Here is a 19,294-nt window from a genome sequence, read left to right on the forward strand (position 1 = left end):
AAGATTGTGGAAGTGATACCGGGATAAGTCTGCTCTGTGTCTGCTTTTGTAAATTGCTTGCCCTTTTGTTGCACCCCACGAATTCCTTACTATCCCTGCTGTACATAATAATGTGCTACATACCTCTCCTCTCCTCAGGTCAGGTCAGGTATGGGAGCATGTGCCGGAGCAGCGCGTCACTGCGTCCACTTTCTGCCGGTACTCCAGGGGCCTCTGTCTGACCATCCCCCATGCAGATGCCTGCCCATCCCTATCTGCTTGAGATGCCGATCAACATGCTGCAACCACGAGGCATGTGGTCGGTCCATTGGCTTCCTCCACTCACGAGGCTCCCTCAATGAAAGAATCTGGTGAGCAGGATCAGCGTCAGGAAAACGAGCCACATGGCCATACAGCCACAGTTGACTCTTACAGACTATGCAGGTGACAAATCTCCTTTGAGTCTCTCAGCAACCACTCGTTGGACACAAAGTTCGACCAGCGATAGCCAAGGATTCTCCAAAGAGACCTGTTACCAAAGGAATAAAGTCTCCGTCTCAGATCCTTGGTCGGAGTCCAAGTCTCACATCCATAGAGCAAGACTGGAAGCACCAACGACCTGAACTCGGACTTTCGTCCTCCCGCACACGTACCGGCAGTGCCACACCCCATGATCCAGTGAATCCATGACTCACCAAGCCCAACCCAGACGTCTGTTGACCTTTTGCTCACAGCCAGCAGAGACATGAATATCTCTCCGTGACCTCAACATCCTCAACACAAACAGGTACACACAAAATAGCAGCATCCAAGATGTCATTGAAAGCCTGGATCTTGGTTTTGACCCAGGAAACGCGTAATCCCAGCGGCGGTGACTCATCATTCAGCACCTCGAGGGTCCCCAAAAGGATATCCAGAGTCTCTGCAAAGATGACTGCATCATCTGCGAAATCAAGGTCAGAGATTTTGACCTTACCAAACAATGCACAGCAGCTTGATCTCTCAGACATCCTCCCCAGAATCCAGTCCATACAAGTGTTAAAGTGTGGGGCCCAGTACACACCCCTGACATCCAACTCGACAGCTGGTGGATCAGCCTGGTACAGCCGCTCAAAGTTACCGGCCCAGCGGGCCATCACTTCGGACACCTCTGTCAAAAGCTCCACCACCCTCTGCTCTAACTGCAGGACACGAGGGATGGGCTTGGAGGAACGCAATGCGCGAATTCCCCTGTAAGCAGGACGAGAATTACCTGACCACAGTTGATGCTCTATTCCCTCACAGATTCCTCGCACATAGGCCTTCTTGTCCACCCTTGGTGCACGTACAGTTTTATGCCTCAGCTCCCTGAACAGCTCAGCTCTGCCATTCAGCCTGGCCCTGCGACTCTGGTCAATGATATCCAGTGTCCCTTGAGAGACAAAATTCTTCTTCGCCCGACGGTGAGTTCCAAGACATCCATCGGCAACATCAAGGACGGTGGTCTTGAAGGCACTCAACAACTCTTCAGGATCCCCCAAAGCACCCAAACCCCCCAAATCTCCACTCAGCCTGTTTGCAAACTCCTCAGCTACCCTCTCATCCTTGAGCTTGCCAACATCCAGCCTCGGCTACGATGGTACCATTCTCCTGGATTTAAGCTGCCATTTCAGAGTTGCTTCAACAAGCCTGTGGTCAGTATTGAGAAACTGAGCACTCCGGATGACCCTGCAGTTGTGCATCATCCTCCAGCGACCATCAACGAGCATATGGTCAATACCTTTGCCACACCGCCAGCATTGGATTACCAAGTCCAGCGGAGCCTCTGGGTGCTGAAACCAAGAACCGGCCATCCTAAGTCCATGACTTCTTACAAAGTCAAGGAACTGAGTGCAATTCTGGTTCACAGTTCCAGACCCAGGTGGACCAACACATGTCTCATAACCATCCCTGTCAGTTCCAATCGATGCATTGAAATTCCCCACGACTAGAAGAGTATCTCGCCTGGGGCACTGCTGAACCACAGACTTGAGTGTGGCACAGAATGCGTCCTTCACGGTGAGATCACTCGCCTCAGTCGGAGCATATACAGAGACCAGGGACATGACACCTCAGGAGTAACGAATTTTTCGTCTCGTAATATGCTCGTTGACTGGTGTTACCTCCATTATCATTGGAGTCAGCTTGTTGGACACAGCTGCAGCAACTCCTTGTGAATAGTAACCATCGGAGCAACCAGACCAATAGGAGGTGTAACCACGCACCATGATCTCGCCACAATTCAGTCTCAGAACCTCAGAGAGTGCTGAAATTCCCATGTCCAAACGCTTGAGCTCAGATGATAACAGACAGGTGATCATCCTCTTAAGGAAAGGACATTCCAGGCACCCACTTGAAAGGACCGCCTCAGGTTAATCCAAGTCGACTGCCGTCTGGTAGACACCTCAGCACCACCCTGACACACGCGACTGCAGGTTACCCTGGAAGGTTACCCCGCGGTTTCCCTCCTATCATCAAAGATTGGCAGTCCTGAAGGCTTTGCCCCAATCACGTCATCCGATGAGCTGCCCTGTGAAGAGCAGTTGTACAGCGAGGTACGCCCAAGAAATGGGTTTTGAGATTTTTGTTTTTAATGCTTTTGGAGTGTTTTGTGGACAGTGGCCGGAGTGCAAATCCTGCCACCATCCTCCTATTAAAAAGTAACCCAACTGCAGGAGGACGTCCGCAGACCCATTTGGGCACTTGATATGAATGAGCGTTGGAGTTCCTCCGCCCTCTGACAGGTTTTGTTCTTCATCTTGCTGGGTGTCCATATCATACTCCCTTCTCACCAAGAAACTTGGTGGGGGAGACAGTTTAGTTGCCAACAACATGACCATGGAACAGGTTAGTACAGGTTTACATGGTACCTGTAGCAAGTCACAGATCTAATCTGACCTGACCTGTCTTGACATTCCTTTCCTTGCTTGATTGTAAATAAATGCTTGTGTAGAAATGTTCCCAGCTCATTTTCATCTTTTCCTTCATTGGTCCAGCATGGTTCGTATCCTCGCCTAGCCGGGACTTTATCCCCCTACGATCTGTTTTTCTAACCGATACATTCTTGGGCAGTTACGCTCGGCTGCATCTGATCCGGTAAGGTGATCCGGTTTGAACAAGGCATACCGAGAGCATGTCCCCTGGTAATTAAATCATGTGACCATTAGATAAATGGTATTTATTAGACGGAGGACCCTAAATCACCTTGTCGAGTTATTGGCGTTCACGGTCAATTCAGCGACCCGCCGCATCACAGTTATTCGTGTGCGACGGTCTGCGATTCTGGAGTCTGTTGGGAACCCGAGGTAGCTTCTCCTCTCGTGGTCTGCTCGCCCCCCCGACCCCCCGGGTCCGCAACAATGCAGTCCCAGTCAACATTTTGGACACACCGACTCATTCGACGACGTTTGGACGTACCTCCAACGCATATTGACATATGTAGACGTATTTGATTGACGTCTTCCGGACGACCACAGAACTTACTGAATGTGTTTCTAATTTACAGCTACCATATAATGGCGTATTGGCAGCATTTAAAAAAAAAAAAAAAACAACAATAACTTCTGATATTTCGTCACGTGCCGTTACGTCACCTCCGATTGCCTATTCAGTTTGCTCATGTCTTATTCTTCGTTCCTCCTCTGTGAATATTTTCTGTTTGAGGATATTGTCACGTCGACGTCGAAACTTAAAAGCAAATGTCCGAATATATTTTAAAATTCGTGATAGACTAAAAAAAAACAACAACAACAACAACTTCAGATATTTCGTCACATGCCTTCACGGAGCCAAGGAGAAAAAAAAAGAAAATGTGCCTTGACGGAGAAAATAAGTTTCGGGTATGCTAAACATTACCTCGACATGTTTTGACTTATGAGTAACTTACAAGGAACTTGTGTCAACGATCACATATCGTGCCTACAACTTATTCTCAGCATAGCGGAACGTGTGAGCCATACGGCGAGTACGTCGTAAAATTTTCAGCATGCTTGAAATTTCACAACGTACTAAACGTACCACAAAATATGACAGCATACTTCATCGTTTTTCAGCGTGCTCTTAACGTATACACAACTTACCCATACCGTATTTGATGTGTGCCAGCGTTTTAGACACATTTTTCATAGGTCGGCATACGCTGGCTAAATCGTCGAGGTGTGACTGCGTGGTTGACACTTCCAATTCTCAGGCGGTTATGATTTAAATAGGCGAGCGGCAGGTTTTTAACAGGCTACGCCACGAGTTCGTCGGCGATACGTGCAGCGCACTATGCCTAAGTTAAACTATCGTTGGGCATAGGTTGTGAACGCCGACAACAGGCTAAGCATTCGTTGGTATAAGTTATCTATAAGACAACGAAACGTTCTGTGCCCGTTACTAATATGTTATGCATACGACCAACACGTTATGAATACGACCACAACTTAAAAAAAACATCAATTTCAGCGTACGCCCATGTTTTACATCCAATTTTATACGTTGCCATTGCTGGCTAAATCGTCAAGGTGTGACGGTGCCTTAAGCAGTCTCCTTGACTATTGGGCACAATCCTAGATGGGTCGCCACTCCGACACAGTATACCGGCATGCTGGCACTCATTTTGCCGACCTCGGAAGGATGACAGGCCGAGTTAACCCCACCTGGTATTAATTCAACAGCAGGATTTGAACTCGAGACCTTCGGATCCAAAGCCCACCTCTCTAACCATTAAGCCAACACCAGGCACTGAAGCGAGTGCCCCAGTTACCTGGAGGATGTCACGGTATAAAAAAAAATTAGGACAAATATGTGCCCTGTTTGTTGTTTTACCAGTGAAACCAGCATACGACCATTGACAAAACGATCTTTTCGAAGTAATATTTATTAATCCCTGAGGTCTACCTTTAAAACAATAATACTAATTAAAAGAAACCCTCAATTACTTTCCTAAGAATCCCCAAATTAATATAGTATAAATGCAACAGATATCAATGCAGCTATTAATTAACTCATGACTTTAGAGGTGGCAAATTGTCTGGGGTAACCAGTTTGTAACATAATCCCTAGCAGGTTGTAAATGGGTGAAGGGTCGGCTGTGAGCACGTTCAAAAGGATCGTGTGCAATGGGTGTGCGCAGGATGAACCCGAGAGGTCAGTCATGTTGCAAAAGTCCTCAGAGGGTGAACACTTGTATCACTGAAGTATGCAGAAGAACCTGAATCCACAGATCAAGCTGTGTGAGAAGTTGAATTTCGGAGCTCCACTCTGTGGAGGACAATGCGTACTGACAGGCAACAGGTGAGAGAGTGACGGAACAGGCAGGCTGCCGTCTCTGAAGCTAATGAGGAGATGCCTCCTTTGAAGTCGTCTCTGAGACGACAGCAGATTTGACGAGTCGACCGACTCGTAGGTGAGAGCGATCAACAAACAGTGGGGTGAAGGTTCTTTGTAGTTGGGGAACAGTCACTGAACCAGTCCCAGTTCGCATACAGAAGACGCCTGATTCCACCTTTACTGGGTGAGTCGGTTATAAAATGAATTTTTCCACATGAAATCCAGTACTACACAGCTCCTACATGCTCCCTCTCTCCTGTGCGAGGCAAACTTTTGGCTCGTTTTATATATTTTACAAACTGTCAGTGTTATTTTGATATTCGTCGTCTTGGATTCCAAAGGTCACAGCTGCTGTCTGAGTTCTCTTATCTTAAGAGTAGTTAATGGTTTCGAAGGCACCGTCGGTTCTTCCAAAGCCCTTCCAGCCTTGCTGTAGCTGTAGCGGCTCATTGTGACATTAAAACAAGCCAAGACAAATTATTTTACCCAGTACAGTTGACTTTCACTCGCATTACATTTAACTTTCATCCACAGCACAATTGCATGTTATACTGATGCCTAATAAAAGTAAACATCCAACTTGCACGGTTTTGTACATTGTGATTGTAATGGATTCGAGTGTGCAGAACCGTGCCGCATTCCTTTTATTACACATAATGTGGTTGTCTATTACACACATTTCTGATGCAATCCTCTGTGTGTGTGTCTGTCTTTTGTCATTGGTAACAGCAGGTCTGATTTTTGTTTTCCTCCTCCAGAGAAGATCACAAAATGCTAAAGCGGAAGCTGCAAGAATGGGCGTTGGATTGCAAAGGTCAGGAAAGCATACCCTCAGGCTCCATGGCTCCGAGTCCTGTCTGCAGCCAGCATGGAGGATTCAGAGCAGCTCGGAGTCTGATGTGTCTGACAGTGAAATGACATCGTTACATCGACTCAGGTGATTTTGTCCGCATGGTAAACAAATTGTTATTTTTCAGCTTTATTTTCACGTTTTGAAAGCTTTTCATGAAGCCTGTTTCGGCATTTGAGTCTTCATGCTGAATTGCCCATAGTAAGTCGACGATGACCTGTAGTAATTGCTATTGATTGATGTGAGAGTGCCATTTTAGAATTGTTGCATTGGATCACTCATTAGTGTGACGGTATTTGGTTTTTGCCATTTGTTACGGCAGATTGGAGCAAAGCAGGCTTCGGCAGGCCTCACTGACTACCTTGCTCATGTCCATCAAGGCGGTGGAGCGCAGGGAGCTATATTCGCACTGGCTGTCTTTCGTGCCCGAGATGCCAGACAGCCAGAGTCCTTCACTTTGCTCCATCATTCTTAAGGATTCTTCGTCCAAGGAAAGATCGAGATGTTTACAGTAGTTGCTTTACCCCGATGCAGAATTGATCATTGTTACTGTCTCCCGGAAAGCGGCCACCACCACTCCTTGTTATAGCGCGGTGACATCGCGCTGTTATATAATTGGCTATTCTGTCCTGTCTTCTGTCACACTTATGGCCGCGTATGTCCCTTTGATCTGAGGGCTATAAATATAAATTTGTCCAACGTCACAACTCTTCCTTTCATGCATGCTAATTCACCGTGTCTACATTTAAATTGTATAACTGCAAAATTGTTTCATCATTCTTAACCGAGACTTTTACTGCCCCCAGCCGCGCGATATCGAAGTATTCGCTTCTTGTTTGAATTGAGATTCTGCTGTGGCAAAATTTAGCGATGACAAAAAAACGCTTTTTTTGGGGGTTTGTTTGTTTTTTTTTGTCCAGACTGCCATTTGACCTTGACTTTTTAACTCAGAGGGGTATGATGTAAATTAGACTAGAGCAAGGCTGTAAACTACGCTCATCTCATGAGGGCAATTTCGTTCTGATCGAACAAACCTTGGCCAAATGATGGTGTAAAATGTCAATAATTAGGTGAAGGTCAAAATGTTAACCCCACATGCTTTCTCTTTACATTATGAAACATTCGATTGGTACAACAAAATTTAAATATACATTTCTATTAAAATAGACATTATCAAAGCTTTTTGACTTGCACTCCTCAGGATAAAAGCACAAGCAGATGAAGAAGAAGCACTAAACTCGTTTATAAAGCTACAATGTCATGTCCCCAACGTTGATTTGTTGAGAGAAAGAAAAGACAGGATTTACCTGATTGGTGGAACCATAGAGCATCATGAATAATGATGAGTCGGAGATGTATTTCCAAAGTACCGATGGAAACTTAATGCTAATTAGCTGAGAGCCAGGAGTTGGGGGGGGGGGTTGTGGTTTTCATGATGACTCTATGTTGACCATGGTACAGTTATCACACAGTGAAGCCATCATAGTCAAAATAGATATAAAGTTTGGACAAATTATTTCTGTCTACAAAGAATAGGATTGGTTGACCTGATGAATGTGACCTCCATTGCACGAAGGTGAGCTAACTTGCATCCTCTACTCAGGATTTTAAACCAGCCAATATGATATCGTTCTGCACACTGAGGATTATTCAGTAAATGGTAACCAATTGCAGAGGCACAGGAAATATTTGTATTTGTCATCATTACCAGAGCCCGCAAAGTTGATGTGAAGAACATGTCGTATTATTTGGGCCTACTTCCACTGGGTATCACTGCACATGATTGATGCCTTGTCAAGAATAACAAGGAAAGGCTGCTGCATTACCTTGAATCCGCCCCCTGACGCATCGCCAAAGGTCGAGACACCAAGAGGGAGTGTCTTGATTGTGGATGGGATGGCCGTGCTGCAACAAATGAGCCCAAAAGTACATGCCACAGAACATCGGTCAACTTGCTGACGATCTACGCCAATTGTTGAATTTTGCTTGCACTCGCGGTTCAACTGCAGGACACTTTGTGATGGACAGATAACCAGCTGTCAGCATCAAATATGAAGAGCAGCAAGTAGTTCCAAGAAAATCAAGATTGAAAAGGCAAACCAACCAATCCCAAAACAGTGGGAAAAGTTCCTGTCACATAGTTACAACAAGGAGCAGTTGGTTAAATTCCTGCTTGAGATGGAGAGCAAGTGTATTGTTGGAAGACTGAAATGTGTGACTCACTGTGGTTCATGGGGAACTCTGCCATACAATCATTCCGCAAGATGGAATGGTTCTTGTCAAAGACATCGAAGAGCTGCACTGTTTGCATGAAGAGGTGGACACAAGGATATTCTTGCATGCCAGCTGCATTTCCAAATCCGGTGGCAACAGTATCATTATCACGAGTCTTGACACGGATGTGTTTATCATCGGCATCGCATAAACTTCAAGTCTTGGGGGCTCCCAGCTCCACGTTCACAATGGGAAAGATGAGCATCTGTGGCCTGTTCATCTCCAGGCGATTGTGCCACATCTTGGAGATGACGTAACCAAGTCGCTGGTTGCTTGCCTCCACTGCTTTACTGGATGTGACTCTGTCAGTTCATTTTATGGTAAAGGCAAGACAAAGGCTCTCAAACTGATTATGGACAACCCAACATTGTGTTTGGCATTTCAACCCCGTAACTGAATCGTTCCCAGTAACTGAAGACATGATGTCAGTCCTGGAAGTCTTTGAGTATTCCTGCTGATCATAGAGTTTGCAAATGTGAATGATGCCAGATATGCAATGCTCTCCTTGGTGACCATGGCAGTGAATGTTTTGTCACCAAATTGAGATGCCTTGCATAAGCATATTCAGCGGGCCAATTTACAAGTGTAGCTTAGAACAGCACTGAGATTACTCTACCTCCTATTGGACAGGGATGGAAGCTGATAAATGATGCATTTGATGCCATGGGAATTGATTGAATGCAAATGCAATCGGCTCAAAAAAGCATCCTTGAACATTCATCCTGTGCATGCAACAAGTCTAAGTGCAGAGTAGGGAAGGCAGATGACAAATGTTGAGAGTCTTTCGGCATTCCATGCTCATGTCATACATGTGAGAAATAAAGATCTACCAACTCCCACTGATGATGTAGACAGTGAGCCTGAGGATATGAGTGGAGGAGATAATGGGCTAGACTAGTTGAAGACTACAACTTTAAAGAAGTCAATTTTCACATCGTGTGGACAGTAAGTAGATGCACCACCTTAAACCTGGGGCCATTGTGCATGTTTGTGTTGACATCAATCAGGAGTGGGCAACCAAAATGTTGATGTAACCCAAAATGATATCCCACTTTAGGAAGTTGCACGTTAGCCCACACTTCATGCCAAAAATTTGGAGTAAGTTCGAATCATGATGGGCATATATTAGCTACACTTGAAACAATATTTCATCCTCTGCCAAGGAGTGGACCACAAGGATCAATTTCTGAAGGCAATGGCCAAAAGTCTAATATACATCCGAATGAATTTCTTACTTTTATGTTGTACTTTGTTTCCCTTCTTATTGGGAAAGATAAATGTTTTATTTCTTAAAAAAAAAAAGGCCTGGTTAGGAAAGTTTTTTTTTTTTTTAATGTAGCAGTAATTGATGATTACTCTGCATGCTGAAGAGTAAAAATTTCAAACCTTGGATTATGACGTCAAGACAATATGTCACAGGCAAGAGCACTCGCACTGCAAGTCCTGGCTTCACTGCTGGAGAGTTCGCAGGGGCTCCTGTCAATGGCAGAGGAAGGAGGAGGGCAGCCACGTGCATTCACCGCGCTGTCGGAATCCATGGGGCGCAGACTACGTGAGATTCATCGCTCATTGCTGCTTGCTATGCTCGCCGAGACCTCTCCACATGCTCTTGTGCAGACGCTGAAGGTTTGCAGAAATAGCTTTGTGTTTTTTTTTTATCGATTATGGTTGTTCCACTTGTTGAGTGTCACATACAAGTGGTTCCTGAGTGCATCTCATCAGGTTTGACTCGTATGCATTCATGGTTGAACGAGGTGAGAGTTTTATGTTGTTCTGTTCGTTTTTGTGTAATAATTTACAGTGCCTGGCAACACTGGCCTCAAATGCTCCTTACAAGCGCCTACACCCTGGACTTCCTGGATCGGTGTGGAGAAAAGTGTGGCCCTTCACCCACCATCAAGGTACTCAAAACCTTGGTTTCTACAAAACCCACGAGTCTGTGTTTAACATGGGGGGGGTCACTCTTGTATCGGCTGACAGGATAACTTGAAGCTGGTCTGTTTGGCCTCGACATTGCCTTGTTTGAGTTTGATTAAAATTGCCATTTAGCTGTGCTCTTGGAGGAAATGGGAACCAATCCGTTGCAATGGCTCCCAAGACTGGGTATCCCTGTTGCCAAACCAAGATCGGGCACAAAACGGACACTCGGTTAACTCTCCAAGAGATCCCGACTCCCCCAAAGCTTGGGCAGCACAATCTGTCAATGTCTCTCTGCTCCTACATATGGCTGTCACCCTGATGGGGACACTAAAATAAATTTACCTGTTTATTACGATTTTATAGTTCCTTTTATGGATTTCTTTTACTCGTACATTGAAAAGAAAAGAAAATACTCCCACCAAGCAACGTAGTGAAGCCGAGGCAATTTCACCCCTGATCCAAATACTCCTCCATGCCACCTTCTGGGAAACGTTTTTAGATCCTCGTGGAGGATCTCTAAGTCTTACTCGCGTTGTTGTTCTTGTGGACTTTTTTGTTTCACAGCCTACAGTTTTCATCGAAACTTCCTGAAACTTGGCGTATGTATGTAAAAATACCCCGCGCAGACAGTAACCATCTCCGATTTTGAAAATTCCTCCAAGAAAAAAAAAGTTGTGACGTCAAAATATCTCCGCTAATGGAAATCGCCTAAAAAATGATCTCCGAAACTGGGCAAGCTTTTGAATTCTGTTTGTGGGAATCGAACAGGGCATTAGCAGAGATGAATTACCGCACATATGATAGATCATCACTATGACATCATATCAATTTTTATGACGTCATTCCTATTTTTTGACATTTTTTGTTTCACAACCCAGAGTTTTCATCGGATCTTCATGAAACTTGCCATGTATATGCAGAAAGCCCACGCGCAGGCAGGAACCATCTCCGATTTTGGAAACTCTTCCTAGAAAAAAAGTTGACGTCATAATATCGCCGCTAATGGAAATCGCCTCTACCATTATCTCCGAAACTAGGCAAGCTGTTTGAATTTTGCTTGCGGGAATCAAGCCGGGCATGAGCACAGATAATTTATCGCAAACCTGGTACATCACAATGATGTATCATATTCGTTTTTATGACTTCATCATTAAGAGGACGAGGATCTTAGCTCATTCGAGCTTGTTGTTAAAATGTCTGGTCAGACCCATAACTTCAGCAGCACTTGGAGAGAGTACAAATTCTGAATTGAGAGGTGGGGGGAGGAATAGAAGTATCTGTCCCTCGTATCTGTAACATGTAGATGGCCCCGAGAGTTTTCTCACTTTCTGGATGCCAAGTTCCATGAAACAATAGGATCGACCACCTGGTCCATGATACAATGCCCCCCTGCTGGAGCCACACCACACTGGTCAGTTTTGGTCGAATTTGATTCTCGTGGTAAAGGTTTTTCTTCTGCCTTTCGCATAAAATGTGGGTAGGTGTTAAGAAGGCAACTTGCACCAAAATCACCTTGCATTATTTCAGCAAGTTGTGGTAAGCAAACATTTGAGGTATTCCATACACATAACTTTGTTTGATACCTCCTTGCAGACGTGAACGTACGTGTGGCTGCTCTTACCCTGCTGGGAACTCTCCTTGTGGCACAGCCACCTCTCCCAGAGCTTCAGATCCTGCTTCTGCAAGCTCCATTCCCGAGCTGTACAACTAATAGACATTCGAGTGGGCAAAGCACCCCAGCGGAGATGGAGAATCTTGATGGGTTGGAAGCTGTCTCACCTGGTGGATCTTTGCAGCCCAACACCCCCGTTGAGGGTGAATGCAAGGGAATCACCGGGCAGGATTTGTCGACCAGTTGGCTGATAAAGTACTGCAGAGACTTGGTTTTGGGGAAAGAAACGGTGATAAATGAAGCTTTGAGAGGATGCAACAAGGAGCCCCTACCAGTTAGATTGGAGGCACTGCAGGTTTGTCATTGCTCGGCTGTGACCACTTTTACACCAACAAATCACTTGCATCCGTTGTTTGAAAGGTATGTGTCGATTAACTGTGCAAAATCGGCAAAAGGAAAATGCATAGAATGTTTGTGGATAAACAGAAATCTGAGAGGTAAATCCAACGATTTTTTTTTTTTGGGGGGGGGGGGAGACTACAGAAAGTTGCTGATTTACGTTGAGTCGATTTGCTTTGTTTTGACAGAATGGCGTCAACACATTATGGGACAATAGTCGATTTAAGTCTCATTATTCCGATTATAACGTCGTCCTAAAATTTTAAGTACAGTACTGTAGTGCACCTTGTGAAATTTTAAAATGCAGTAGCTTGCCATCTGCCAGTGCAAAAGTGACAAGGTTGCGTCACCCACTCGTGAAGAACCAACATTGCAAGCGCTCTGTGGATGCCGCGTCATTTTATCTCCCTCACGCGTTTTGCCCCGTGATGGTGTACTTAAGTATGTACTTGACTACAAACTAGACATACTTGATGTTAAGTGAGTGTGACAAATGTTTTTATTGGCAATGCATCTTCCCTTTATAACACTTTGTATATGGGAAAGTCGTATCCTGCGAATGTTTAGTATGACGTCTCAGATTTTAAGAATGCTTCCACGACGTAAATTGGCGGCGACTTGGTGCAATGTGACGAGCAAAAATCAGATTTGGTCCAAAGTTTTAAATTCTCTTGTTTTTTTTTTCACACTTTTTATAAAGTTATGTTTTGCAATTTTAACTCTTCCCCTCCACCCCCTGGCTCGACTTCTCCCTCTTTCACATCACCCTGGGCACAGCTCCTGTACCACCTTGTAAAGGGATACCTGGAGGTGATCCATCCCTCATTGGCTGAGCTAGTCGACATAGCTTGTGCCTGCATTGAGTGCGCCGAGCCTGCACTCCAGCTTCACGGAACTAAAGTACGATGGCTGCGAGAGGAAGTGGGTTTGCAAAATACCCATTCTAGCACTACTTATCAAAAGAAACTTGTATTTTGCAGCTGCTTGAGGGGATTGGATCTGCATTGAACAAGGAGTTCAAGAGCAAAGGGGGACCATGCACACACGGCACTGCCCAACAGGTACTCACTCTCACCAAGTGATGCCACTTTATTCTCATTGAAACGATTAAGTACACAAAAGTATTTGGATTGGAAGTAGTTGATAAATGTTCATCAATGAGTGGTGAGATTCAAAATAAAATTTGCAATTTATTGACTTCTTATTGGTAAATGGCCAAGAAATCACTGAAGATGGAAGCTGGAGTGTGTGGGACAAAGAATCCCTTCTGTTTGCCCTTCCTGGTTTGAGGAAGCGCTTGTTTTCAGTTGAAATGCATCTTTTTGGTACAGGTTCTGTGGTTCTGGAACAGTGTGCTAAATGGGCCGCTAATCCGGGCCCTGCAGAGTGAGCAGCTTCCAGCACTCCAGACGGGTGCGTGCGAGGTCCTCGCCACCATCCCTCCAGCAATATTTGAAGATTTTCCGGTGAATTTTATGACTACTTTATTTGCTTGCATTTCATATCCTGGCCTAGTGGGTTTGTGTTGTTTTTTTTGGGGGGGGGGCACCTTTGCAAGCTTCACTATCCTAGTAATTGAAAATCATTATGAGTGGATTGTGCTTGTAACCTACAAGAAGGTGGTAAATAAATCCATTGCAGTAAATCCCCATGTATAAGGTGCACTTTTTCCACAAAATAGGTGGTGCACCTTATACATGGGTACAGTGTGCGCTTTATACACAGGTACTGGCCTTGAGGCATGAGTCTATTGTGTTTTCAACTTGGCAGTTTGAGTTTCCATAGCTGTACGAGCGTGCAGCACCACAGTGGTTTTTAGGTCAGCTTGCTGACCTAATATTGTTGCGGGGCCGGGCGTCGGCCGCGAGCACGACCGCTAGATGGAGCTGCAGGGTCGGCTCGACCGATCGCTTGGAATTCAGATCGTACCTTTTCGGAAAAGTATGGGTCCCTTATTGGACCAAAGTTCGCCAATAGACAGACCACGTGGGCTAGGGTCGATTGCCAATTTCAATTGACCTAAATACCCACGTGGTCCAAACTAACAGGGAAATTCACCCTCGATGATGCCCATACGGAACGAGCCGCTTCGCAGACTCGTTCCGTGTGCGATCCGATCGGTTTGATCGCCGAGATCCGTCGGTCCCAAATATCCCATTGTAACGGCAACGGCCTGGTTAATTTTCCAACACTCAGCACGTGAAGCCAATGGAGGAAAAGACACGAACGAGCGGATACATTTTACAAATGGGAATGTTTATTTACAATGGGGGAATGAGGGGAGCACATAAGGGCAGAGTTAAACCGAATATTAACAAATGCATGTATAAACGGGCAAAAAGCACTTATACAATTCAGTACTTAGCAGTCGGGCCCACGGACACACACACGCACACACACACCCAAAGAATCGGACCAAATGGTCTTTATTCGGACCTCCAGCCCGGAGGACAGTCGGGCTGAAGACCAGGGTCTGTCTTGGACCTGTCCACCTCGTGTGGTCTTCGCGTCGACCTAGTCACCAGCGAGAGGCGAGCCGAACTCAGACACCGGCGAGCGACCGTGGTGGTTCTTGCGGGGGGATGGTCTCCCTCAAGCTCGCCCGTTCGCCGAGAGAGGCACGGTGCCCAACCCTTGCAGTCCTTGTAGCGGACTGGCGTCGCTCGAGCTCTCGATCGTGAGGAGGAGGAAAAAGATGACTATGACCAAGACCAGCTTCTGCTCAGACCAATTGACTGACTCCCTTTTTATGCGCTCCGGCGCGGCTCGACCCCCTCCCCCACTCGGCGTGCTTCCCAGCGCATCGGTGGGTGGGGGCATTACCCTTCCCCCACTGAGCGCACGGAGAATCCGGGAGCAGAGGGTTGTCATTGTTCTCTGCAGAGCTGTAGTAATCCGTTGCTGTCGTTGCTGGTGGTGTTACAAATAAAAGGAAATCCTAACTATCAAAAGTAACTCACAGCGCACGTACATTTAATTCCCATTAGACAAGGGAAAGGAAGCTATCTATAAAACACATACTTACCGATATAACTGATCTATAGGACCTGTATGTTGTGTGCTCATGGCTTCCAGATTCGCAACAATATAACCGTTCGATGTCCTCAGGTCCGTCCGTCAACAATTTTTATTTTTCTATCTCCTCCAAGACGTCTCGGCCGATTGAGTTTTAACTTGACATGATGAAAATACTAGTTGCTCTCTATAGATCGTCTGAGCCCTTTTTCGCATTTTCTCCTCGGGCTCGTTATAGGGTCATCAAGTGCAAAATGCCCGATTGGTCGAATGGCCTATAAGGAAGCATCTGACATGAAACGCATGTGTCCGGTTTTTATTTCGATACAACCACTCATTTCCGGTCACGTGCTTGTGCTCTAGGTCGAATGTTGGAGTGCTTTTTCTATTTTGCAAAAGCAAAAACAAACGTCAAATCACATAATTGAAGGGGTGCTCTGATGTGTGTGTATATATATATATATATATATATATATATATATATATATATATATATATATATATATATATATATATATATATATATATATATATATATATATATATATATATATATTGTTGTGGTTACCAAATTCGCAAACCACCATTCAGGTCCCTTAGGTGAGATATCTCGGTAAGTACATGTGTAGTTAGGCCCAAACCCATTGTCTAGTGGGAATACATGTCATTTATGCGTGCTGCGACTCTTCAGGATAGCCGTTTTTCTTTTACTATCTTTAATTTGGACCAACCGCCATTGTTACCACCACCAGTCACAACATCAACCACCAACCACAACGCCGCTTCACCACAACCGCCACGACCTTCACGTCACACCTCGCAACCGTCGCATCGCCACCGTTCTTGCGCCGCTTGTGGGTACCGGTGTTGGACTCGTGCAGGGCGCGCGCCGAACAGCGTGTACAAAATCACGGATTTTGTGCTTCAAAAACGGATCAAAAACGACACACGCCCACTTTTGTTCCGTCCAATCGGTGAGCAAGGGGCGATTTGGCCCCGCCCCCAGGGCGTTGGAGGGCGATCGATATATGCAAATTTATGGATCAAAAAGCATTCACGCCCACTTTTTCTCGGGCCAATGGGGAGCGAGGTGAAAGGTCGAAGGGAGGGGGTCAAAGCTGAAAGAGCGAAGCCACGGGGCTTATAAAAGCGACCGCGTTCGTCAGTCAAAAAACAGAGAGTTAAGACTTCGCGGGCGGTGGAGTTGGCAAGAAGGAGCTGGTCGTCGTCGTGTGCGTTGGAGTCGGAGCGGAGGGGACGGAGCTGTGGAGAGGCGGCGAGGGCAGACGAGGGGGTGCTCGCGTCGTGCAGGGAGCTGCACCCCAGGGAGGCCGACAGCGCGACCTGGCCGAGGTGGAGACGCTCGTCGCGGGACTCGAGGCAGAGTAGGAATCCTCTATACCCCGAGCATCAGCAACCCCCTCCTGTTTCACCCCGCGCTGAGATAGTGCGACCAAGGGGGCCCCTTTCCCACCCCCTACCAGACACTGCCCGCGAGGCCCGCGGAGTTGAGGCACCATCACCGCTCCGCGTCTCATCACCAGACGGGTAGGCCCGACCCGGTCTCGGCCTCAGGCCCGCCTCATCCTTGAGGGTTCTCTGTTCTTTTCCTTGGTTTTGGGTATGTGTTGTCGGCGCCGTCTGTGAAGTAAAATTGTATAAGTGTTGCCGTGTGCTCGCGTAATCGGTATTAGATCTGCATTGTCGCATTTGCTTTTTGTGTAAATTGCATTGTGTTTTTCTTTTCTGTGTGCTTTTGGTGGAATTGTATATGTGTGCTTTCCGTTCATCGCGAATAAATGTGCTTTTGTGTTGAACTGTTTCCCGCTTCGCTTCGTCATTTTCTCCCATTGAATCCTCATCTTGCTTCACGTAAAGGGTTGGTAGTGGGCTGAATACGCCCGATAATTAATCGAACCGTCGAGGCCGACGATAACACCGCTCGGTTATCCCGATAGTACGGAACGGGTCGCTTAAGTGGCCCGTGTCCGAAGTCGACCTGCGGCGAGGTGTGATCGCCCGGTCTACCCTCCGCGTGGGTACTTAGGTAGGTCGAATTTGGCGAGCAACCCTATCCCACGCGGGGGCTGATTGGCTCGATCGCGGTGAGACCGAAAGGTCCACCCGTGACTGGTTCCCGGCGTTAGTCCGAGAGGGTCACGACTGGATTGTCCGTCCGGTGGGCGACGTGCCGCGATTCGAGTTACGTGGCCGTCAGCACGCCGGCGGGCGCGAATCCGCAACAATATATATATATATATATACATATACATATATATAACATATATATATATATATATATATATATATATATATATATATATATATATATATATATATATATATATATATATTTTTTTTTTTTTTTTTTTTTTTTTTTTTACTTACAAGTGATCTGGTGTTGTATGTTTGCACGCACACGTGCTCACCCACACACTTACAACAATGATGTGATTTGATGTTTGTTTTTGCTTTTGCAAAATTGAAAAAGCACTCCTACATTTGAACTCGAGCACAAGCACGTGACCAGAAATGGGCGGTTGTATCGAAATCAAAAACTGGACACGTGCTGAGGCTCGGGATCTATTGTGCCTGATGAAGTCGTCTGTAAAGCCGGCGAAACGTTGCTTGAGACCGGATCTGCTCTCGCTTTTTTTGCTCAAATTAGCAGAGTGCATTTAGTCTTTTACTTTTGATTTGAAGTGCTGTCTTCTTCTCAAAAATAATAAATCTGTATACATTTTAATTTTCAATACAAGAGGAAGTAAATTCATTGCTCCATGCTCTACTGCAGGATAATAAGCAGATTTACTGCATGACTCTGCTCCTTGGACTGAGTGTGGCGGACAACTTCTTGGTGCAGTCTGAAGCTGTCAGAGCCCTCGGGTTCTACATGTTGTTTCCCAGCTTACAGAAAGCAAGTGTTTTTATTTATTTTTTAAATTACCCAAGACGTTAAAGTGTATACCTCTCGTACGGAGAATTGAGATTGCCAATGTGGTCCTAAGCAATGCTTGGTTTGAGTGGGGAATAATTGTTGGACTGCAGGCTTGTCCGTCGTGCCGGGTCATGTACTGGGTTGTAAAGCAATACATGTTGGATCTCTCAAACCAATTTATCTTGGGCAGGACAGCCATTTTGTGGTGGATGCAGCCGAAGTGATCTTAAAAAGCATGACCCAAGAGGCATTCGTCGTCCGCATGAATGCATGTTGGGCGCTGGGTAATCTCGCCGACGCACTGGCATGCAGCAGGTACCCCTGGTACTAATTTCCTGTCAATGTTGATCCAAATGTGAAATTCGATTTCAATTTTTGCAAAGATATCTCTTATTATTCCTTTCCCCCCCCTGTTGATGTCAAATTGAAGTTTTTTTATGGCACTGTCCTTGATTTTTTTTATTTTTTATTTTTTCCTCCTTCCTCCCCATCCCTCGTGTCCCAGGGAGTGCACAGAAGGTGGAATTCTCTCCGAGCTTCCAGATTCGTTGATCCATAAATTAATTGCTGCATCTTTGAATGCCGTTGCAGACAAGAACAAGGTAAGGTTGGCCTAAAAAAAAAACCGTAAACATTGCACGATTGGGAGTTAAACTCCCTTTGAAGTTTGCAGGGCCGTTCGGTTATCGTGGTGGTTTTTCACTCCATCCAGGTAAAAAGCAATGCTGTCCGTGCCATGGGTAGTCTGCTCTATACACTGCTACCAAGGCACATCAACAGTGAAGCTTTCTTTCAGCTCATAGAGGATTCCTTACGCATGCTGACGACTGTCATTACCGGCAATACTGCCATGAAAGTTCGTTGGAATGCGTGTTACGCATACGGAAGTGTGTTCAAAAACACAGCGTTTTTATCAGGTAAGAATGTTTTTGTGCCTTTTGATGCAAGTTTGACACTATTCACACATCTGAAGATA

At 45.7% G+C, this 19,294-nt stretch overlaps 1 protein-coding gene across 1 annotated transcript in view; it reads left to right on the forward strand.

Moving 5' to 3' along the window:
- HEATR6 (HEAT repeat containing 6) overlaps positions 1-19,294 on the forward strand; it is a 53,962-nt gene that overhangs the window by 33,813 nt on the left and 855 nt on the right. The window contains exons 8-19 of the mRNA XM_085858667.1: positions 6,069-6,247; positions 6,483-6,649; positions 9,852-10,060; positions 10,236-10,335; positions 11,948-12,321; positions 13,143-13,265; positions 13,346-13,426; positions 13,697-13,831; positions 18,175-18,297; positions 18,509-18,633; positions 18,824-18,920; positions 19,031-19,235. Of these exons, the coding sequence (XP_085714793.1) occupies positions 6,069-6,247; positions 6,483-6,649; positions 9,852-10,060; positions 10,236-10,335; positions 11,948-12,321; positions 13,143-13,265; positions 13,346-13,426; positions 13,697-13,831; positions 18,175-18,297; positions 18,509-18,633; positions 18,824-18,920; positions 19,031-19,235 (1,918 nt within the window). The remainder of the gene's footprint in view (positions 1-6,068; positions 6,248-6,482; positions 6,650-9,851; positions 10,061-10,235; positions 10,336-11,947; positions 12,322-13,142; positions 13,266-13,345; positions 13,427-13,696; positions 13,832-18,174; positions 18,298-18,508; positions 18,634-18,823; positions 18,921-19,030; positions 19,236-19,294) is intronic.

Source organism: Eptatretus burgeri, chromosome 16, assembly GCF_056783735.1.
Source record: "Eptatretus burgeri isolate ZD-2024b chromosome 16, Ebu_testis_v1, whole genome shotgun sequence".
NCBI classification, from domain to species: Eukaryota; Metazoa; Chordata; class Myxini; order Myxiniformes; family Myxinidae; genus Eptatretus; species Eptatretus burgeri.